At 38.8% G+C, this 19,975-nt stretch overlaps 2 protein-coding genes across 4 annotated transcripts in view; one reads left to right on the forward strand and one right to left on the reverse strand.

Annotated features, from left to right (window-relative positions):
- The window catches only part of CENPP (centromere protein P), a 286,410-nt gene extending 280,678 nt beyond the window's left edge, over positions 1 to 5,732 (reverse strand). For both annotated transcript variants that reach the window (XR_005065114.1, XM_037037156.1), the window contains exon 1: positions 5,359 to 5,732. Coding sequence is in view for 1 of the 2 variants with exons in the window: in XM_037037156.1 (XP_036893051.1) it covers positions 5,359 to 5,465 (107 nt within the window). In the remaining variant the exon portion in view is untranslated. The remainder of the gene's footprint in view (positions 1 to 5,358) is intronic.
- An 86-nt stretch (positions 5,733 to 5,818) lies between these two features.
- Positions 5,819 to 19,975, forward strand: part of NOL8 (nucleolar protein 8) — a 42,695-nt gene continuing 28,538 nt past the window's right edge. The window contains exons 1-5 of one of the 2 annotated variants that reach the window (XM_037037149.1): positions 5,819 to 6,122; positions 7,093 to 7,313; positions 7,896 to 7,958; positions 9,435 to 9,513; positions 10,918 to 11,053. In XM_037037149.1, the coding sequence (XP_036893044.1) occupies positions 7,175 to 7,313; positions 7,896 to 7,958; positions 9,435 to 9,513; positions 10,918 to 11,053 (417 nt within the window). In that variant the 5' untranslated portion in view covers positions 5,819 to 6,122; positions 7,093 to 7,174. The remainder of the gene's footprint in view (positions 6,123 to 7,092; positions 7,314 to 7,895; positions 7,959 to 9,434; positions 9,514 to 10,917; positions 11,054 to 19,975) is intronic. The other variant, XM_037037148.1, reaches the window with a different exon arrangement.

A 19,975-nucleotide genomic window follows, 5' to 3' on the forward strand; every position in this document is an offset into this window, starting at 1 on the left:
GGTGACAGAAGGAGAAGAGGAAGAGCAAGAAATGGAAAACTTAGCTGAAAACATGATGAAGGAGAACTTCGCCAATCTGACAAAGGAAAGAGACTTCAGGATGTCCAAGAAGTTCAGAGTTCCAAAGAAGTTGGACCGAAGGAAGCACACACCAAGGCACATTATATCACATTATCCAAGATTCAAGATAAGGAGTCTTAAAAACAGCCAAAAAAATGAGTCAGTTACCTACAAAGGAGTTCCCATAAGACTACCAGCTTATTTCTCAAAAGAAACCTTGTAGGAAAGAGGCTGAAAAGAAGTACTTGAAGTCATGAAAGGCAAGGACCTACATCCAAGATTACTCTATCCAGCAAGGCTATCATTTAGAATCAAAGAGCACACAAAGTACTTCCCAGATAAGGTCAAGTTAAAGGAGTTCATCACAATGAAGCCCTTATTATATGAAATCTTAAAGGGACTTACCTAAGAAAAAGAAGATAAAAAATATGAACAGTGAACAGTTAGAAGACAACAAACTCACAACTATCAACAAATGAACCTAAAAAAAGAAAAACAAAAACAAACTAAGCAAACAACTACAACAGGAACAGATTCACGGAAATAGAAATCACATGGAGGGTTATCAGCAGGGAGGTAGAGGGGGATAAGGGAGGAAGAGGTAGAGAGAAAAAGAAGCATAAATGGTAGGTACAAAACAGACGGGGAGGTTAAGAATAGTATGTGAAATGGAGAAGCCGAACAACTTATATGTACAACCAATGCACATGAACTAAGGGGGGCAATGCTGGTGTGAGAGAGGGGTGGAGGGGAATAAAGGGGGAAAATGGGACAACTGTAATAGCACAATCAATAAAATATATTAACAAAAAAAATAGAAAGTTCAGAAAAAGACCATTGCATATACAGTTAAGTGATTTTTGATAAGTGTGCTAATACCATTCAATGATGGTGGGAAAACTGGATAGTCACATGCAAAAAATAAAGTTGAACTCCTCTCTAATATCATACACAAAATTAACTCAAACTGGATCAAAGGTTTAAATGTAACACTAAAGCAGGACTTCCACCAAGATGGAGGCATGGGTGGAAACACTGTGCCTTCTCCCACAACCAAGTTTGAATACAACAAAGGTTTAGTAAACAAAGACACAGCCAAAGAACAGAAAAGTGAACTATACGGAAGTCCGACCAAAATGAACCGTTCAACCAGGACGGTAAGAGGGGTGGAGCCAGCACCTGTCAGAGCAGGGTTTAGCAGTAAGGATCCCCCAACCCAGGCAACCCAGGCGCGCAGGCAGCTGGGGTAGTGTCTCGGTCCCAGTGAGGGTGAGGGGCAGGCTGAGCACGGTCACACATTTGCGCACAGATAAACCAGCAGAGGTGTGAGCAGTGAGACTGACCGCGCAGCCCCAGCAGTGGGAGGAGGCAGAGGGGACCGCCATTTGTTTCCTTTGACCCCGCCCCCACATACAGCGTCACAACCCAGCGACTGAGTTGTCCTGCCCTGGTAAACACCTAGGGCTCCTCTCCTCATAGGTAACAGGCATGAACAGTCCAAAATATGGCTCCAGAAGAACTCAAAGCCCCAGAGCCGATAACTCTAAGTGAAAAAGAAATAGCGAACCTCTCAGATGCAGTTCAAAACACTGGTGATCAGGATGCTCACAGAACTGGTTGATTATAGTCACTAATTAGAGGAACATATGAAGGCTAAACTAATTGAAATGAAGGGAAATGCACAGGAAAACAATAGTGATGGAAAGGAAACTGGGGCTCAAATCAATGGAATGGACCAGAAGGAAGAACAAAACATCCAGAAAAGAAGGAAGAAACAAGAATTAAAAAAAATGAGGAGAGGCTTAGGAACCTCCAGGACATCTTTAAATGTTCCAACATCCGAATTATAGGGGTTCCAGAAGGGGTAAAGAAACACCCACGAGAGGAAAACATATTTGAACTAATAATAAAGGAGAACTTCCCCAGCCTGGCAAAGGAAATAGACTTCCAGGAAATCTAGGAAGCTCAGAGAGTACCAAAGAAGTTGGACCCAAGAAGGAACACACCAAGGCACATCATAATTACATTAGCCAAGATTAAAATGAAGGAGAGAATCCTAGAAGCAGCAAGAGATAAGGGGACAGTCACCTACAAAGGAGTGCCCATCAGACTGTCAGCGGATTTCTCAAAAGAGACCTTCCAGGCAAGAAGGGGCTGGAAAGAAGTATTCCAAGTCATGAAATCCAAACACCTACAGCCAAGATTGCTTTATCCAGCAAAGTTTTCATTTAGAATGGAAGGACAGATAAAGTGCTTCTCAGATAAGGTCAAATTCAAGGAGTTCATCATCACCAAGCCCTTATTATATGAAATGCTAAAGGGACTTATATAAGAAAAAGAAGATGAAAAATGTTAACAGTGAAAGGACAGCAAACTCACAGTTATCAACAACCACACCTAAAACAAAAGCAAACCAAGAGGAGAGCTAGATCAGGAGTGGAACCATAGAAATGAAGAACACATGGAGGGTGAGCAACAGGGGAGTGGGAGGAGGAGAAGGGGGGAGAAGGTACAGAGAATAAGTAGCATAGACGGTAGGTAGAAAATAGATAGGGTAGAGGGCAAGAATAGTAGGGGAAATATAGAATCTAATGGACTTGAGACACGTGGTCATAAACTAAAGGGGGGGAATGGTGGGAGAGGGGGTGTGCAGGGTGGAGGAGAATGAAGGGGGGAATAGAACAACAACTGTACTGGTATAATCAATAAAATATATTAAAAATAAATGTAACACTAAAGCAATAAAGGTTTTCAAATAAAACACAGGATAATAGGTTTATAATATTGGATTTGGCAATGATTTCTTAGATGTGACAGCCAAGGCACAGGTAACAAGAGAAAAAATAGACATAAAATGTGGACGTCAAGAAAAAAAATTGTACACCAAAAGATACTATTGACACAATAAAAAGCCAACCTACAGAACAGTAGAAAATACTTGCTAACGACATATCTGTTAAGAGATTAAAATATAAAGAGAATTCTTAAAACTCAACAAAAAAAAAAACCCAAACCACCTGATTCAAAAATAGGCAAAGGATGTGACTAGACATTTCTCCAAAGGTACGTGATCAGTAAGTACATGAATAAATTAGGGAAATGCAAAAGAAACTACAGTGAGCTACAACCTCATACCCATTAGAATTGCTATTTAAAAAAAATCATAAAACAGCCCTGGCTGGTGTGGCTCAGTGGACTGAGTGCTGGCCTGCAACCAAAAGGTCACAGATTGGATCCCCAGTTTAGGGCATGTGCTTGGGTTACAGCCAGATCCCCAGTAAGGGGTGCATGAGAGGCAGCCACACATTAATGTTTCTCTCCCTTTCTTCCCACTTCCCCCCTCTAAAAATAAATAAATAAAATCTTAAAAAAAAAACAAAGAAAGCAATGACCAATACGAAAAAAAAACACACAGAAAACAAGTGTTGGGGAGGATGTGGAATACCTGTAGCCTTTGGGGACTACTGATGGGAATTTAAAATGGTACAACCACTGTGGAAAACACTATTGTGAGGGGTGCTCAAAAAGTTCAAAATAGAATTACCATGTGATCCAGCAATTCCACATCTCCGTGTATACCCAGAAGAATTAAAAGCAGGGTCTCAGAGATAATTCTACACCCAAATTCATACCAGCATTATTCCCAATAGCTACATGATAGTAACCCAAACATCATCCATTGACAGAATAATAAGCAAAATGTATATACATATAATGATTATTCAGCTTGAAAAAGGAAGGAGAGTCTGCCATATGCTATAATATGGATGGCCTTGAGGTTATTAAGCTAAGTGTAATAAATCAGTCACACAAAGACAAACATGTACGATGCCATTTATATGAGGTACCTCGAAAAGAAATTCAGAGAAAGGAGAATAGTGGTTGCCAGAGGCTAAGGAAAGTGGGGAATATGGTTTGAAGGGTATAGTTTCAGTTTTACAAGATGAAAAATTATGGAGATGGATGGCAGTGATGAGTGCACAATATTATGAATGAATGTAATATCACGGATCTGCCCACTTACAAATGGTTAAGGTGGTAAAATGAATGGTATTTCACTACAAATAAAAAATAAAGAAACTTGGTACACAGGTCCCAATCTTCCTTCTTCACCATATGAAAAGAAACCTCACATTAAATTCGAACGCTCTGAACTAATATTTAATGTCTTCCATAATTTGGACTCTTCCAACTTTCCCAACTGGATCATTGAGGAGGCCCAGATTACATTACTATTCTGATTTAATAATAACATCTTGTGGCCAGTTAGAGCAACAATTTTTTCCCCTACAGTATAATGCAGCACTTCTCAAACTTTCAAATGTGCACAAAACAGTGTGGGGTGCACATTTTCTTAAGAGTGAAAATTCTGACTTAGTAGGAGGAGGTGAAGCCAAATTTGCATTTCCGTCCAACTCCCAAGTAATACGACTGCTTCCCATCTGTGGAGCACCCCTGAAATAGCACCTGCAGTTGTGGAGGAACACATCTGTTCCCCGTTCACCTGCTTCCTTCTCCCTTTCACCAGTCACAGCTTCTACAACTTCATGATCTCATCCAACATGCATGCAAACCTCTTCTTTAGAAGTCATTTTCTTGCCCCGTTAGCTCAGGAAAACCTCATTCTCTTTGTACCTGTCAAATTAGTCTTGACTGAAAAAACGAAGAATGTCCCTGATCATAGGGTAGCTTAGAAGTTTGAGTCAGTAGGTACATAGACTCTTTCTCCCCTCCTCCAGCTAAACAAAGTGCCTGGGCTCTAAAGCTAGACTCTTGGGTTACTTTCTCTGAGACCTTGGGCAAGCACCTTAAGGAAACCTCACTGAGCCTCAGGTTCCTTAACTTTAAGACAGGATTAAAAATAGCACCTACCCTAGAGGATTGTCATAGGTACTAGAAGAGATGATGCACATAAAGATCTCTGCCTGCCTTTCTCAGTCTGGAACTCAGTTTAAGTAATCGATGGATTACTTACCTATTACTAAGTAGCAAAAGACGTTAAGATACCACCGCTCTGTGGCAGATAGCTCTCTTCACTTATCCCTGCCTATTAGTGCACAATGGCCCTGTTGCCCTTTAGACAGGCATTTCCCCTACTTCCCTTACAGCGGTACAGTTTAAGTAAATTCACATGTTGCCACCCGCTTATAACTGGGTCTCCACGCGAACTTATCATCCTAGATCGTTATTACAAATTTGCGTTCCCGCCCACGTTTGGTCCTTCGGCAATGTCTGCAGGGAAGTCCGGAACGCTCGAGAGAATTTCCGCGGACCCACAGAATGAAGACCACCACGTACCGGACTCTAGTGGTGTCTTCCGCCGGCGCCAGCAGCTCCTCCCACAACGGCTTCAGGGCCGCGACCTCCGCTTCCAAGGTGCGGACCTCCACCTCCTTAGGGTCCATACCGCAGCGCTAACAAAATTGGCCGAGCGATGGGTGCCTAGCCCTGCACTTAAAGTGTCGCGCGCTCCGGGGGCGGACCATCCCAGGAGCTCCACGGGGAGGAGAGGGAGTTTAAGCATCGTCCATGAGTACAACCATAGCTTGCAAAGTATCCCGAGCTGTGTTCTGTAGCCGAACACGCTGCTAAGCTGTTCCTCAGCAGTCCCTATGCTTGGAGAGAGCAAATTCGCTCCAATCCGAAGCCCAAGGGCATAGCAGCCCAACCCGCGCTTGTGAAGTTTGGGACAGCCCGGATTCCTACGTCACCAAAGAGTAGCTTCCGGAATCGTGTGAAGGATCTTGTAATTTTCGGCTCACTTTCGCGGACCTAGTCCAGAAATAGATAAATGACGATAACTAACCTTCTTAAGTAAGAATTGTGGAATTACGGTTTGGATCCTTTTAGGACGTTCAATCTGGAGGCATCGTAGAATCCCGGGCGAGAAAGGAAATAAAGAGCACTAAAGAACTGAATATGGTAACGGAACCTTAGGAGGCTGGGTTGGAAATCGAGTAGGAAGAAATAGAGAGTCGCCTAGTGAGACACGTGACTAGAAGTTAGGTGTGGAAGCAGCGCTGGTGAGGACACGTCGTGGTGAGCAGTGGGTTTAGAGGATGGGGAGTAATGGGGCCATTTGACTTTCTCTGTCCCTTCTGGTCTTTGGGTCTTCAGGGGGAAGAAGGCTGGGGTGGGCAGGTTGGGGGCAGAGGAGTCCACCAGGGAGGTGTATTGTGTGCCTCAAGCCCAGAACATGAGCCGTGCGTTAGATTTCTGGGCGCTATTTTGGGATGTAGAGTGGCAGGAATCTATCAGCTCTTTGGGAAAAGTAGGGTGTGGTACTGAGTGCCAAACGGGATTAGAGATCTCTTAGAGGGCTTCAAAGTTTAGTACCCGAGGAAGAGTTTTCTCGAGCCCCTTCTAATCCAGCAACCTTCCTGGTATAGTTAGGCATTAAAGATTCTGAAGTTAGACCTGGCTTATAATTCTGGCTTCGCTAATTCTCTGGGTGACGTTAGGAAAGTAACTTCACCTCTCCTTTTCATCTGAAAAATGAGATGCGGGCAAACTGCCATACAACGCGGGCACATAGTAAGAATAAACAGACACAAGCACAAACAGGTCTGTATTAGCAATGATACTAGTTGCTGTCTTTGCCTGAACAGCATTTTGTAGGCACTCCTGTTGTGACAGTGCTGTAATTGCGTCCTTTACTTCTCATAGGGCTGTGAGGACACCAGGATGGAGCACCTTCTGTTTTTTAATCCTTTAGCATATTGACCTGCCACATCCCATTTCTGTCAGTATTTGTTAAAGTGAATAAATGAATAAAAGAAAAACGTCTAACAAGGTGGCTAAGTAAATGAATATTGCGCTCATTTGAGGGAAAGCATCAAAGCACCTGCCGTACCTGTGTCTATCTGTAGAGGTGCTGTTCCAAAGTGGGTTCATGGAGAAAGAACATGTAGAGCTTGACCATAATCTCCAGGGATAAAATTTAGAAGTACAATAGTGAAAGTTCAGACAACCAGTTAGCATAGAAGGTTCAAGGTAAAGAATTGGTTTTTTTTCTTTTTCAATTTTTTTTAGGTTTCAGAAGAACTAATGGAAAGAACTCTTCTCTGCAGATAGAAAATTATTTTTCTTACTTCGCACTGTATTCCCAGCCTTTATGAAAGCCAACAGAGAAACAAAGCGCCTTTTTGTGGGTGGCCTTGGCCAGAACATTTCCGAGGTGGACCTACAAAATCAGTTCAGCAGATTTGGAGAAGTTTCTGATGTGGAGATCATCACTCGGAAAGATGACCAAGGTAACATTATAGTCCTTCATGGGTAGTTAAAGGCAGATCTAACTGGAACAGTTATCACAAAATACAGGAACTACAGGAATGAAGATTAGCTCAGAAAATTTAAAGTGATTTGTGTATCATTGTAGGACACTGTCCTGCAAACCCTGCCCTATGCCCTGGATATAAAACTTACACTGTGGAACTTGCCCAGAATTACATTCCTGAAATCAAAAATGCTTTAAATTATAAAACATGCCACTTCTGAAACATGTAACTTTCAGTTTTCAGAGCTAACATCTAATATTCATTAGGTGTCCTATTTAGTAAAATATCACTAACATGGAATCATAACATAACAACAGAACATAATAATAATAACATAATTAACTGATCATTTGACATTTTTTAACTCATTTCTTTGAAATATTTTGATAATCATATTTGGGAAAATGCAGTCTTTGTGCCCAGTGAAAAATAAACAAGGTTTTTCTTTGAAAAAGTAGGTTTCCAAGAGCTCATTGTTTTTAACATTTAGAAAGTTAATCATTTTACATTGTTCTTTGGATCAAGGTTTAAATTAATGTATTTTTCTATTTTTTTTAGGAAACCCACATAAAATTTTTGCATATATCAACATCAGAGTAACAGAAACAGACCTGAAAAAATGTAAGATGTTTTCTGTGTTATTGACCAGTTTATGTCACTTTGTAAATTGGAAAACTTCATTTCAAATCTAAACTTCAGTGACCACTTTTTAAGTCATCCAGAGGGGCAACCATGATCAAGAGAATTCTGGTATCCTACAATATCCTGTGTATTTTAAGCTATAAAAATAGAGGCCTAACACAATCCTTAACACAATATTTTGTGCCAATGTTGATCTTCCCTCTTTTTTGTAATGAGTGTTTAGTACTATTTCAGAAAATAGCTGAACCACAGGAGGTTTAGTTTAATACCATTTGGAGTTAGCAGATATGTGAGAGCACATTGGTAATGAGTTTGCTCAAAAATGCTATTCTAAAAAATGGACAAGAGACAAAACTTTCATAGAAATTGCCTATTACACATATTCCACTGGATATTATGCCATACTCCCATCCTCTTCCCCACTGTTTTTATTTCTTAGGGAGGTTATTTTCTTATGATTGAGTGCTGTTAGCAGAAGGCTGGATTTAGTGTATGCCCTTATAAGGCCATATTTTTGAAATTATGAAATCTCAATTAGTCAGTTTAATAAGGTTAACAGCAAACTCTGGTCTCTAATGAAATGAAAGGAGAGATAATCCATACCACCACTGATGCAGTAATGTATTCTAGTTATTTGGAAGCTGAGAAGTCAAGAGGTGCTGCTATAGAGAAAGAGGGCTATCATCCTTTTCATTTCATTTGCAAGAAAACAAAAAGCTTTAATTCTGTTGTTAAGTGAGAAAGTATATATAACAAATGAGTTGTAGTTAAGAACACATCAGATCTGACCTGTGGCAAGTTAATTTAAACTTTTGAGCCCCAGTTTGTTTATCCGATGTGTGACAAAGACATTGCTTTCCTCAGAATATTGCTGTGAAGATTAAATTGAAGAAAAGTACCTTTGTATTTTAAAATAGTATCTAAGGGCAATCTACTCTCTGTTAGTGGTTATTATTAATGAGGTGAATAGCAAACACAGTTTAGTCACTTGGAGCTAATTTGTTTTGAAGTTACATAGTAATAAGTATATGAGGTCATAAATAAAGGTGAGATACTTCAGAATTTCAAAGTGTCCTCTAATTCCCCTTAGGAAAATTACATGAATATTTTATAGTTTTAGTGTGAGAAATGCTAAATGTTGATCATTCACTAGAAGTTTCTGACATTACTTTATAAACAAATGTCAAAAATTTTTGCTTTATAGTTTACACATTTGGTTCACTTATATCTTCCAGTCACAGGGAGGTAGGGAATATAACGGTTCCATTAGTAAGTGGTCAAAGTGAAATCAGGATCTAGGCCTTTTCACTCCATATCTCAAATTCCTTACTCTGTTTTCTCTGTATCTTTGTGATCTACAAGTCTACTTTTCTTGGTATGTACTAAATAGAAAACCACATTCTGAAATGTATTTTGCATTGCCATGTAACTGGGTAATAATTCTTTACTCTGTAGGTATGTCTGTTTTAAATAAAACAAAGTGGAAAGGTGGAACACTACAAATTCAATTAGCAAAAGAAAGCTTTTTGCAAAGGTAAGATTTATTCTATGTGAATTTAAACAGTGTTTATTTTGTAAATGGTTTCATACATTCACTTATTTGATTGGAAAGTATTAAGTAATAAATTTATTACAGTATTAGCAAATTCAAACCTCACAAGCAGAGCTAAAGTACCTTTCACCTTTGACTTTTCATGACCCCAGACTCCACAAAAAAAAGACAATGCAATGCATTTGCATATGTGTATTTTAAGCTATGAAAATATAGGCCTATGTTATCTTTTTTTAACACAGTCTCTTGTGGCAGTATTGATCTCCCTCTTTTTTGTAATGAGTGTTTAGTACTATTTCAGAAAATAGCTGAACCACAGTATAGTGGGCCATCCCCCACTGATATGGACATTGAGACTGTTTTTACTATTTCATGATAATAGATAACCCGTGAGGATGGCTCCTGCATAATGCAGAACTTCCTGTGGGGTTTGTGTCGGCCATAAGAGTTACTGTGTCTTGGAGTTATATATATTAAAATTTTAATAGACACTACTGTGTTGCTTATGTTATTTTTGACTCAGTGCTAGTGTCATACAAAGATAAAGATAATAGGAAATTCCTGTGTGAGAGGCATAGGATTAATTAGGCAAATGATTAAGATCAAGGCATTGTAATAACTACTGGAGTACCTTAAATTCCTGAAGGTATTCTCAGGGAGGAAAGATTGTATAAGTTTGGGAACTTTCAAAAGAGGGAACATTTTTGAAATATGCAGATGGAGTGATATCATTGATAACATTGTTCAAGATCAAGGAAAAATAAGGTCAAAGGCAAGTGGCAAACAGGAGGCATGTTTTGAGGGAGTGGTCAGGTGAGACAGATGAGCATTTGGTTTTGTTCTTCAGCTGGGAATATCTATGAACAGGTTAGTAATGAGACTTTTATTCAGCAGCACTTCATTGCCTGCCATCTACAGAAACTGGGACCCCAGTCCTTAGCAGGGTGAGAACACAGTGCCACTGCTTTGAATCAGTGCCTGCAGCTAGCTGTGCCTGCATGAGCATAAATCTGATAGACATTCTGGATGGTGGAATGTGAAGAAACAGACCAGAAGCAGAGAGTCCAGCAATGATTGATCAGCATAGTTGTTTAGGCGTAAATAAGGTGGGCAATTTCAATCAGAAGGTTGGGATGGCATTCAGCATTCTCTTCATTATGAGGGTAGAAATAATCAAGACTAGTCAGATTGGGCTCTGAAAAACACCTCTTATGAGGAAGAGTGAAGGAATCGAGGAAGGCTAAAATGGCCAGAAGTGCATAGGTGAAAGGGAAAATTGAGAGACCCTAAAATGATCACTCTAAAGTTAAACAGTATTATAATATTTTTTAAAACAGCACAACTAATAATGTGGTTGGTTTCTTTATATTTTTCTCTTTGATTCAGATTGGCCCAAGAGAGAGAAGAAGCAAAAGCAAAGAAAGAAAAGTCAATAATAGGAAACACTAATTTGTTAGAAAAGATGGGAATGGTGGATTTCCATATGAAAGCTGTGCCAGGGACAGAAGTACCAGGGCACAAAGTGAGTCCCTTCTGGTAGCCTGACTAGCCCAGAAACTGAATCCTGAGATCCCCTAACAGTGAGCATCATGTTCAAAGCAATTGCTTTTTAACATAGTGCTTTATGGTTTTCAAAGTGCATTTACTAGTGTTGGGTAAACACAGTTCTCCACTTTACAGAGACAGGTTTCCATTATTCAAATATTGCATTGTGTGCTCACCAACCAAAGTCTAGTCTCCTGTCATCCCATTTTTTATTTCTATATACCCTCTTAATTCTCCAGCACCCTTCTTCCTCTCTGATAACCTTCATACTGTTGTCTGTGTTTATGAGTTTATTTGCTTTGTTTGTTCATTTGTTGCTTTACTTTTATGTCCTATATATGAGTGAAATCATATAGTTCTTGATTTTTAGCATTCCATTTATTTTGCTTAGTGTGATACTCTCAAGATACATCCATGGTTGTCCCAATTGCAATATTTCTTTCTTATGGCCGAGCAGTATTCCATTGTATATTGTATATGTGTACCAGATCTTATTCCAGTTACCCATTTAAGGATACATAGATTATGTCTGTGTCTTGGCTACAATGAATAATACTGCAATGAACATAGGGATATATATATATGTTTATGAACACATGTTTTCAAATTTTTCAGGTAGGTACTCAGAAGAGGGATTGCAAGGTCATAAGGTAGCTTTATTTCTAATGTTTTGGGAAATCTCCATACTGTTTCCCATAGTTGCTATACCAGTTTACATTCCCACCAGCAGAAAATGAAGGTTCCTCTTTTTCCACGGGCTCTCCAACACTGGTTACTACTTGTCTTGTTGGTAATAGCTATTCTAAGAGATGTGAAGTGCTATCTCATTGTAGTTTTAATTTGCATTTCCCTAATAACTAATGAAGTTGAGCATCTTTTCATATATCTGTTAGTCATTTGTATCTTTGGGGGGAAAGTGCCTGTTTAGGTCCTTTAAATTATAATGTTTGTTTTCTTGTTGAGGTTATGAGTTCATTTATATTTTGGATATGAGCCCTTTATCAGATATATTGGTTTTTTAAATATATTTTATTAATTATGCCATTATTAACAGCATAATTAATAAAAATATATTATTGTCCCATTTTAATAAATAAAATATATTATTGTCCCAGTTGTCCCATTTTTCCTCCTTTATTCCTCACTGCTGTGGCACCCTGCCTACCACCTGCATCCCCTGCCCCCTTTAGCTCATGTCCATGGGTCCTACATATAAGTTCTTCAGCTTCTCCAATTCCTGTACTATTCTTAACCTCCCCCTGTCTATTTTGTACCTACCATTTATGCTTCTTATTTCCTATACCTTTATTCCCATTATCCCCGTACCCCTTCCCGCTGATGACCCTCCATGTGATCTCCATATCTGTGATTCTGTTCCTGTTCTAGTTATTTTTCTTTATTAGGTTCAGTTGTTGATAGTTGTGAGTTTGTTGTCTTTTTACTGTTCATAACTTTGATCATTTTTTTAAAAATATTTTACTTTTATAGTTTTTTAATATTTTATTTATTTTTAGAGAGGGGAAGGGAGGAAGAAGGGGAGAGAAACATCAGTGTGTGGTTGCCTCTGGTGCACCCCCTACTGGGGACCTGGCCCGAAACCCAGGTATGTGCCCTGGACTGGAAATTTGAACCAGTGATGCTTTGGTTCTAAGGGGAGCACTCAGTCCACTGAGCCACACCAGCCAGGGCTGCCTTCTTCTTAGATAAGTCCCTTTCATATTTCCTATAACATTGGCTCAGTAATGATGAACTGCTTTAACTTATATGGGAAGCACTTTGTCTTCCCTTCCATTCTAAATGATAGCTTTGCTGGATAGAGTCATCTTAGATGTAGGTCCTTGCCTTTCATGACTTGGAACACTTCTTTCCAGACCCTTCTTGCCTGTAAGGTTTCTTTTGAGAAATCAGCTGACAATCGTATGCACACTTTTTCGTAACAGTTTCCTTTTCTCTTGCTGCTTTTAAGATTCTCTCCTTATCTTGAATCTTGGGTAATATAATTATGATGTGCCTTGGTGTGCGCTTCCTTGGGTTCAACTTCTTTGGGATGCTGTGGACTTCCTAGAAATCCTGGAAATCTATTTCCTTTGCCAGATTGGTGAAGTTCTCCTTCATTGTGTTTTCTACTAAGTTTTTCATTTCTTGCTCTTCCTCTTCTCCTTCTGTCATCCCTGTGTTTCAGATATTAGAACGTTTAAAGTAGCCCCAGAGGGTCCTCAGCCTCTCATTGCTTTGAATTCTTATTTCTTCATTCTGTTCCGGTTAAATGTTTATTTCTTCCTTTTAGTCCTAACTTGATCTGAGTCCCACTTTTCTTCCCATTGTTGGTTCCCTGTCCATTTTCCTTTATTTCACTTTTCATAGCCTTTACTCTTCCCTCTATTCTGTGACATACTGAACCATTTCTGTGAGCATCCTGCTTACCAGTGTTTTAAGCTCTGCATCTGATTTGTTGGCTATCTGTTCATTGCTTAGTAGTATTTTTTCTGGAGCTTTGCTTTGTTCTTTCATTTGGGCCTTTTTTTTTTTGGTCTTGGTGCAGCTGTTGAATACTAAGGGACAGAGACTGAGGCATTTCCCAAGGCAGGGTCAACCAGGTTGCTGCTTTGTGGTGCTATATGTGGGGGAGGTGTCTGAGACAAAACAATGCTACTTGTTCAGCTCTCCACCAGCTTTCAGTCATGTCCTCTGCTACCCACAAGCAAATTGGGAACTTGTGTTGTTGATTCCTGGAATGGTGGGTTTGTATATGTTCTAGGACCCTGTTACCATCTCCAGTGAACATTCCTGTGAGGCTGGGAGTTTCTCCTTCTATGCACCCCCCTCCCCAGTTTTTTACTGCCAGAGATTTTGAGGCTTTATTTCCTGGTACTGGATCCCATGTTTGTGCTGTCTCTGTAGCTCCCTAGTTGTTTCTCCTGGTTATCAACACGCAAATGGTTGGAGTGCCCAGTTTGTGAGCTGCTACCTTGCTTACCCCAGTCTTCCAGCTGCTGCCTTGCCGCTGGTCCTCTCCACCCTAACTGCTTATCTCCGCCCTTCCTACCACTCTGGGTGAATGTTTCTTTTTTAACTCTTTTGTTGTTAGACTTCCATACAGTTCACTTTTCTGACAGTTCTGGTTATTTTTTATTTTTCATTTTGTCTTTTGGTTGTAAGAGGAGGCAAAGGGTATCTACCTATGCCTCCATCTTGGCCGGAAGCTATCAGAGGTATACTTTGCTCATATTTTCTCTTATTCATATGGTTGCCCTTTTTTTGATATTTTTAATTTAATACAGTCCAAATTATTCATTTTTACATTTATTTCCCTTGCCTTTGGGGTCAAATTCACAAAATCTTTGAGACCAAGATCCATAAGTTCAGTGCCTACAATTTTTTCAGTGTAATTTATTGTTTTGGATGTTATATTTAAATCTTTATTTAATTTTGAGATTTTTTGTATGTGTGGTCAAACAGCAGTAGAGTTTCATTCTTTTGCCTGTGGCTTTCCAATTTTCCCAGCACCACTTATTGAAGAAGCTACCCTTTGTCCAGAATATGTTTTTGGTTCCTTTGTTGAAAATTGTTTGCTTGTATACATGTGGGTTAATTTCTGGGCTTTCATCTTATTCCATTGGTCTGCTATCCTTTTTTTTTTCCCAGTGCCATGCTATTTTGATGATTGTAGCTTTGTAAAAGAATTTCAAGCCAGTGAATATGATACCTCCAGCTTTGTTCTTTTTTTCTCAGGATTGCTTTTGCTATTCTGAGTCTTTAGTGTTTCCATAAATATTTGATGACCTTTTGTTCTCTGTCTTTGTAAATTACCATTGGGATTTTGATGTGGATTGCATTAAATTTGTATCTTGCTTTAATAAGGCAACTTCAACCAGGTTAAACGTATTCCACTATTCGTGGAATACCTATAAATATATTTGTGTTTTCTTTAATTTCTTCACCAATGTTTTACAGTTATTAGTTAATAGATACTAAGTTATTAATTAATAACTTTATTAAGTTATTCCTAGGTATTTTTTCTAAATTCAAATGGAATTTTTTTCTTTATTTCTTTTAATGATATGTTATTGTTAGCATATGGGAGCATAATGGGCTTTTCTACATTGATTTTATATCCTGTAACTTTACTGTATTTGTATATTGTTTCTAATAGTTGTTTCGTGGCTTTTTTAGAGTTATCTATATATGGAATAATGTCATTTTCAAAAAGTGACAATTTTACACCTCCATTTCCATTTTGGATGCCTTTGATGGCTTTCTTTGGCTTGATTTCTTTTTCTGGGACCACCAGTACTTTGTTAAATAAGAGTGGTGAGAATGGACATTCTTGTCTTTTCCTGATCTTACAGGAAAGCTTTCAGTTTTTCACTATTCAGTGTGAAATTAGCTGAGGATTTTGGCCTTTATTTAATGAGGTACTTTCCTTCTATAACTATTTTATTGAATGTTTTACACATAAATGGATGTTGTTTTCTTATCAAATCTTTTTTCTGCATCTATGATATTACCTTATGATTTTTATCCATCACTTGTTAATGTGGTGTATTACTTGATCAGTTTGCATATGTTGAACCATCCTTAGGCCCCTGAAAAGAACCCCACTTGATCATGATGTATACATTATGTTTTTAATGTACTGTTGTGTTCTATTTACTAGTATCTTGTTCAGGATTTTTGGTATAATTTTTGTGTTGTCAGTGCCAAGATTTGGCATCAGGATTGTGATGGCCTCATAAAATGTGTTTGGAAGTATTGCTTCTTCCTTAATTTTTAAAAGAGTTTGAGGACTTCCGCCAAGATGGAGGCATAGGTGGAAACACCGTGCCTTCTCCCACAACCAAGTTTGAACACAACAAAGGTTTAGTAAACAAAGACGCAGCCAAAGAACAGAAAATTGAACTACACGGAAGTCCAACAACAACAAACCCATTCAACCGGACTGGTAAGAGGGGCGGAACCAGCAGCTGAGCAGGGATGGGCAGGAAAGATCCCCCGACCCCAGGCAACCAGGCAGCCAGGGTAGCATCGGGCAGACCCAGTGAGGGCGAGGGGTGGCAGGCTGACCTCAGTCACACATTCGCACGCAGATAAACCAGCAGAGGAGTTAGCAGTGAGACGGACCGCTCGGGCCCCAGCAGCAGGAGGCAGCAGAGGGGATTGCCATTGCTTTCCTTTGACCCTACCCCCACATACAGCATCACAACCCAGCGACTGAGTTGCCATGCCCTGGTGAACACCTGGGGCTCCGCTCCTCATACATAACAGGTACGAACAGTCCAAAATATGACTCAAGAAGAACTCAAAGCCCCAGAGCCAATAACTCTAAGCAAAAAATAAATAGCGAACCTCTCAGATGCACAGTTCAAAATACTGGTGATTAGGATGCTCAGGTTGATTATAGTCACAAATTAGAGGAACATATGAAGGCTAAACTAATTGAAATAAAGGGAAATGCACAGGAAACCATTAGTGATGGAAAGAAAAATGGGACTCAAATCAAGGGGGTGGACCAGAGGAAGGAAGAAATGACCAAACAGAAAAAAGTGAAGTTACAAGAATTAAAAAAATTGAGGAGAGGCTTAGGAACCTCCAGGACATCTTTAAACGTTCCAACATCCAAAATATAGGGGTACCAGAAGGGGAAAAGAAACAGCCACGAGTGGAAAACTTATCTGAACAAATAATAAAGGAGAACTTCCCCAGTCTGGCAAAGGAAATAGACTTCCAGGAAATCCAGGAAGCTCAGAGAGTCCCAAAGAAGTTGGACCCAAGAAGGAACACACCAAGGCACATCATAATTACATTAGCCAAGATTAAAATGAAGGAGAGAATCCTAGAAGCAGCAAGAGATAAGGGGACAGTCACCTACAAAGGAGTACCCATCAGACTGTCAGTGGATTTCTCAAAAGAGACCTTACAGGCAAGAAGGGGCTGGAAAGAAGTATTCCAAGTCATGAAATCCAAAGACCTACATCCAAGATTGCTCTATCCAGCAAAGCTTTCATTTAGAATGGAAGGGCAGATAAAGTGCTTCTCAGATAAGATCAAATTCAAGGAGCTCATCATCACCAAGCCCTTATTATATGAAATGTTAAAGGGACTTATCTAAGAAAAAGAAGATGAAAAATATGAACAGTGAAAGGAAAGCGAACTCAGTTATTAACAACCACACCTAAAACAAAAGCAAACCAAGAGGGCAGCTAGATCAGGAGCGTAGCCACAGAAATGAATAACACATGGAGGGTTAGCAACAGGGGAGTGGGAGGAGGAGAAGGGGGGAGAAGATACAGAAAATAAGTAGCATAGATGGTAGGTAAAAAATAGATAGGGGGAGGGCAAGAATATTAGGGGAAATATAGAATCTAAATAACTTGAGACACATGGTCATAAACTATAGGGGGGAATGGTGGGGGAGGGGTGTGCAGGGTGGAGGGGAATGAAGGAGGGGGAATAGAACAAATGTAATGGTATAATCAATAAAATTTATTTTTAAAAAAGGAAAGTTTGAAAAAAATAGGTATTAAATCTTTGAATGGTAGATTTACTAGTGAAGACATCTGGTCCTAGACTTTTATATTTTCGGAGGTTTTTGATGACTTTCAATTTTCTTAATGTTGATTAGTCTATTTAGATTTTCCAGTCCTCCTTGATCAGTTTAGGAAGGTTATATTTATTTTTAAGAAATATTCCATTTCTTCTAGGTTATTGTATTTGATGATGTATAACCTATAATCCATTGTACTTCTTGGTGTCCAATGTAACTTCTCAGTTTTCATTTCTGATTTTGAGTGTTCTTAAATATATATGATATATATATATGATATATATATATATCATATATATATATATATATATATATACACGATATATTCTTTTTAAAGAACCAGGTCCTTCTTGCATTTTTTCTGTTGTTCTTTTTCTGTAATTTTTAAATTCTGCATTAATTTTTATAATTTTTTGTTCTGCTGACTTTAGGTTTTGTTCTTTTTTTTCTATTTCCTTAAGGAGAAATGTTAGGTTGTTTATCTGAGATTTTTCTTATTTATTGAGGTAGGCTTGTAATTCTATAAGTTTACCTGTGATTAGTGCTTTTGCTGCATCCCCCAAATTTTGATATGTTACATTGTCATTTTCATTTGTTTCTATGTATCATTTGATCTCTGATTTTATTTTTTTTCTTTGACTCCATTGTTGTTTAGTAGCATGCTGTTTAATCTTCACGTTTGTAGTTTTTCAAGATTTTTCCAGTTGATTTATAATTTCAAAGCATTGTGGTCAGTGAATATGCTTAATGTGATTTTAATTTTATTAAGTTTTTTAAGGCTAGTTCTGTACACCAACATATGGACAATCCTTGAATATTCCATATGCAGTAGAGAAGAATGTGTTATCTGGTATTTGATATGGAAGCTCTATAAATATTGATAATGTCTATTTGGTCTAATGTTTCATTTAAGATTAATAAAATCAACTTCCTTGTTGATTTTTTTGTTATTGTTTATGCTATTATAGTTGCTCCCATTATTGTTTTATTTCATTTTAAAGTCTATTTATTTTTAGAGAGAGGGGAAGGGAAGGAGAAAGGGATACAAACATCAATGTGTGGTTGCTTCTCGAGTGCCCCCTACTGGGGACTTGGTTGGTAACCCAGACATGTGCCCTGACTGAGACTCGAATTGACAATGCTTTGGTTTGCAGGCCCATGCTCAGTGCACTGAGTTGCACCAGCCAGGGCTCATTATTAATGTTTTTGTTTGGGTGGTCTGTGTATTACTGTCAGTGCGTATTTATATTCCCTACAATACTTGTATTTTTGTCAGTTTCTCCCTTTCTATTAGTTGCTTTATATATTTAGATGCTCCTAGGTGGGGTGCATACACTATATTTTGCCGTGTAAAATGTGCATTTTTCTGTCCAAATTGTTGAGGGAATAAAGATGTGCATTATACATAGGTAGGATGATTATATATCATGGGTATAGTAATTGGTATATTCCTGTGTGTAATGTACACAAAAACGTGGGTGCACATTATACACCAGAGCACATTATACATGGTAAAATACCGTATATTGGTGTAATGTCTTCTATTTTTTAAATACATTTTATTGATTATGCTATTACAGTTGTCCCATTTCCTCCCCTTCATTCCCATCCATCCTGCACACCATCTCCCACCCACATTGCTCACCTTTAGTTCATGTCCATGTGTCATAAGTTCTTTAGCTTTCTGTATTTCCCATACTGTTCTTGCCTTCCCCCTGTCTATTTTCTGCCTGCCATCTATGCTACTTATTCTCTGTACCTTTTCCCCCTCTCTCTTCCTCCCACTCCCCTGTTGCTAACCCTCCATGTAATCTCCATTTCTGTGGCTCCACTCCTGATCTAGCTGTGTGCTTAGTTTGCTTTTGTTTTAGGTGTGGTTGTTAATAACTGTGAGTTCGCTGTCCTTTCACTGTTCATATTTTTATCTTCTTTTTCTTAGATAAGTCCCTTTAGCATTTCATATAATAAGGGCTTGGTGATGATGAACTCCTTGAACTTGACCTTATCTGAGAAGCACTTTATCTGCCCTTCCATTCTAAATGAAAGCTTTGCTGGATAGAGCCATCTTGGATGTAGATTCTTGCCTTTCATGACTTGGAATGCTTCTTTCCAGCCTCTTCTTGCCTGTAAGTTCTCTTTTGAGAAATCAACTGACAGTCTGATGGGAACTCCTTCATAGGTAACTATTTCCTTATCTCTTGCTGCTTCTAGAATTCTCCCCTTCATTTTATTCTTAGCGAATGTAATTATGTTGTGCCTTGGTGTGGTCCTCCTGGGGTCCAACTTCTTTGGGAGTCAGTTTCCTGGACTTCCTGGAAGTGTATTTCCTTTGCCAGATTGGGAAAGTTCTTCCTT

The sequence above is a fragment of the Sturnira hondurensis genome, unplaced genomic scaffold (assembly GCF_014824575.4).
Source record: "Sturnira hondurensis isolate 20B ecotype Veracruz unplaced genomic scaffold, ASM1482457v3 Scaffold0022910, whole genome shotgun sequence".
In the NCBI taxonomy this organism is placed as follows: Eukaryota; Metazoa; Chordata; class Mammalia; order Chiroptera; family Phyllostomidae; genus Sturnira; species Sturnira hondurensis.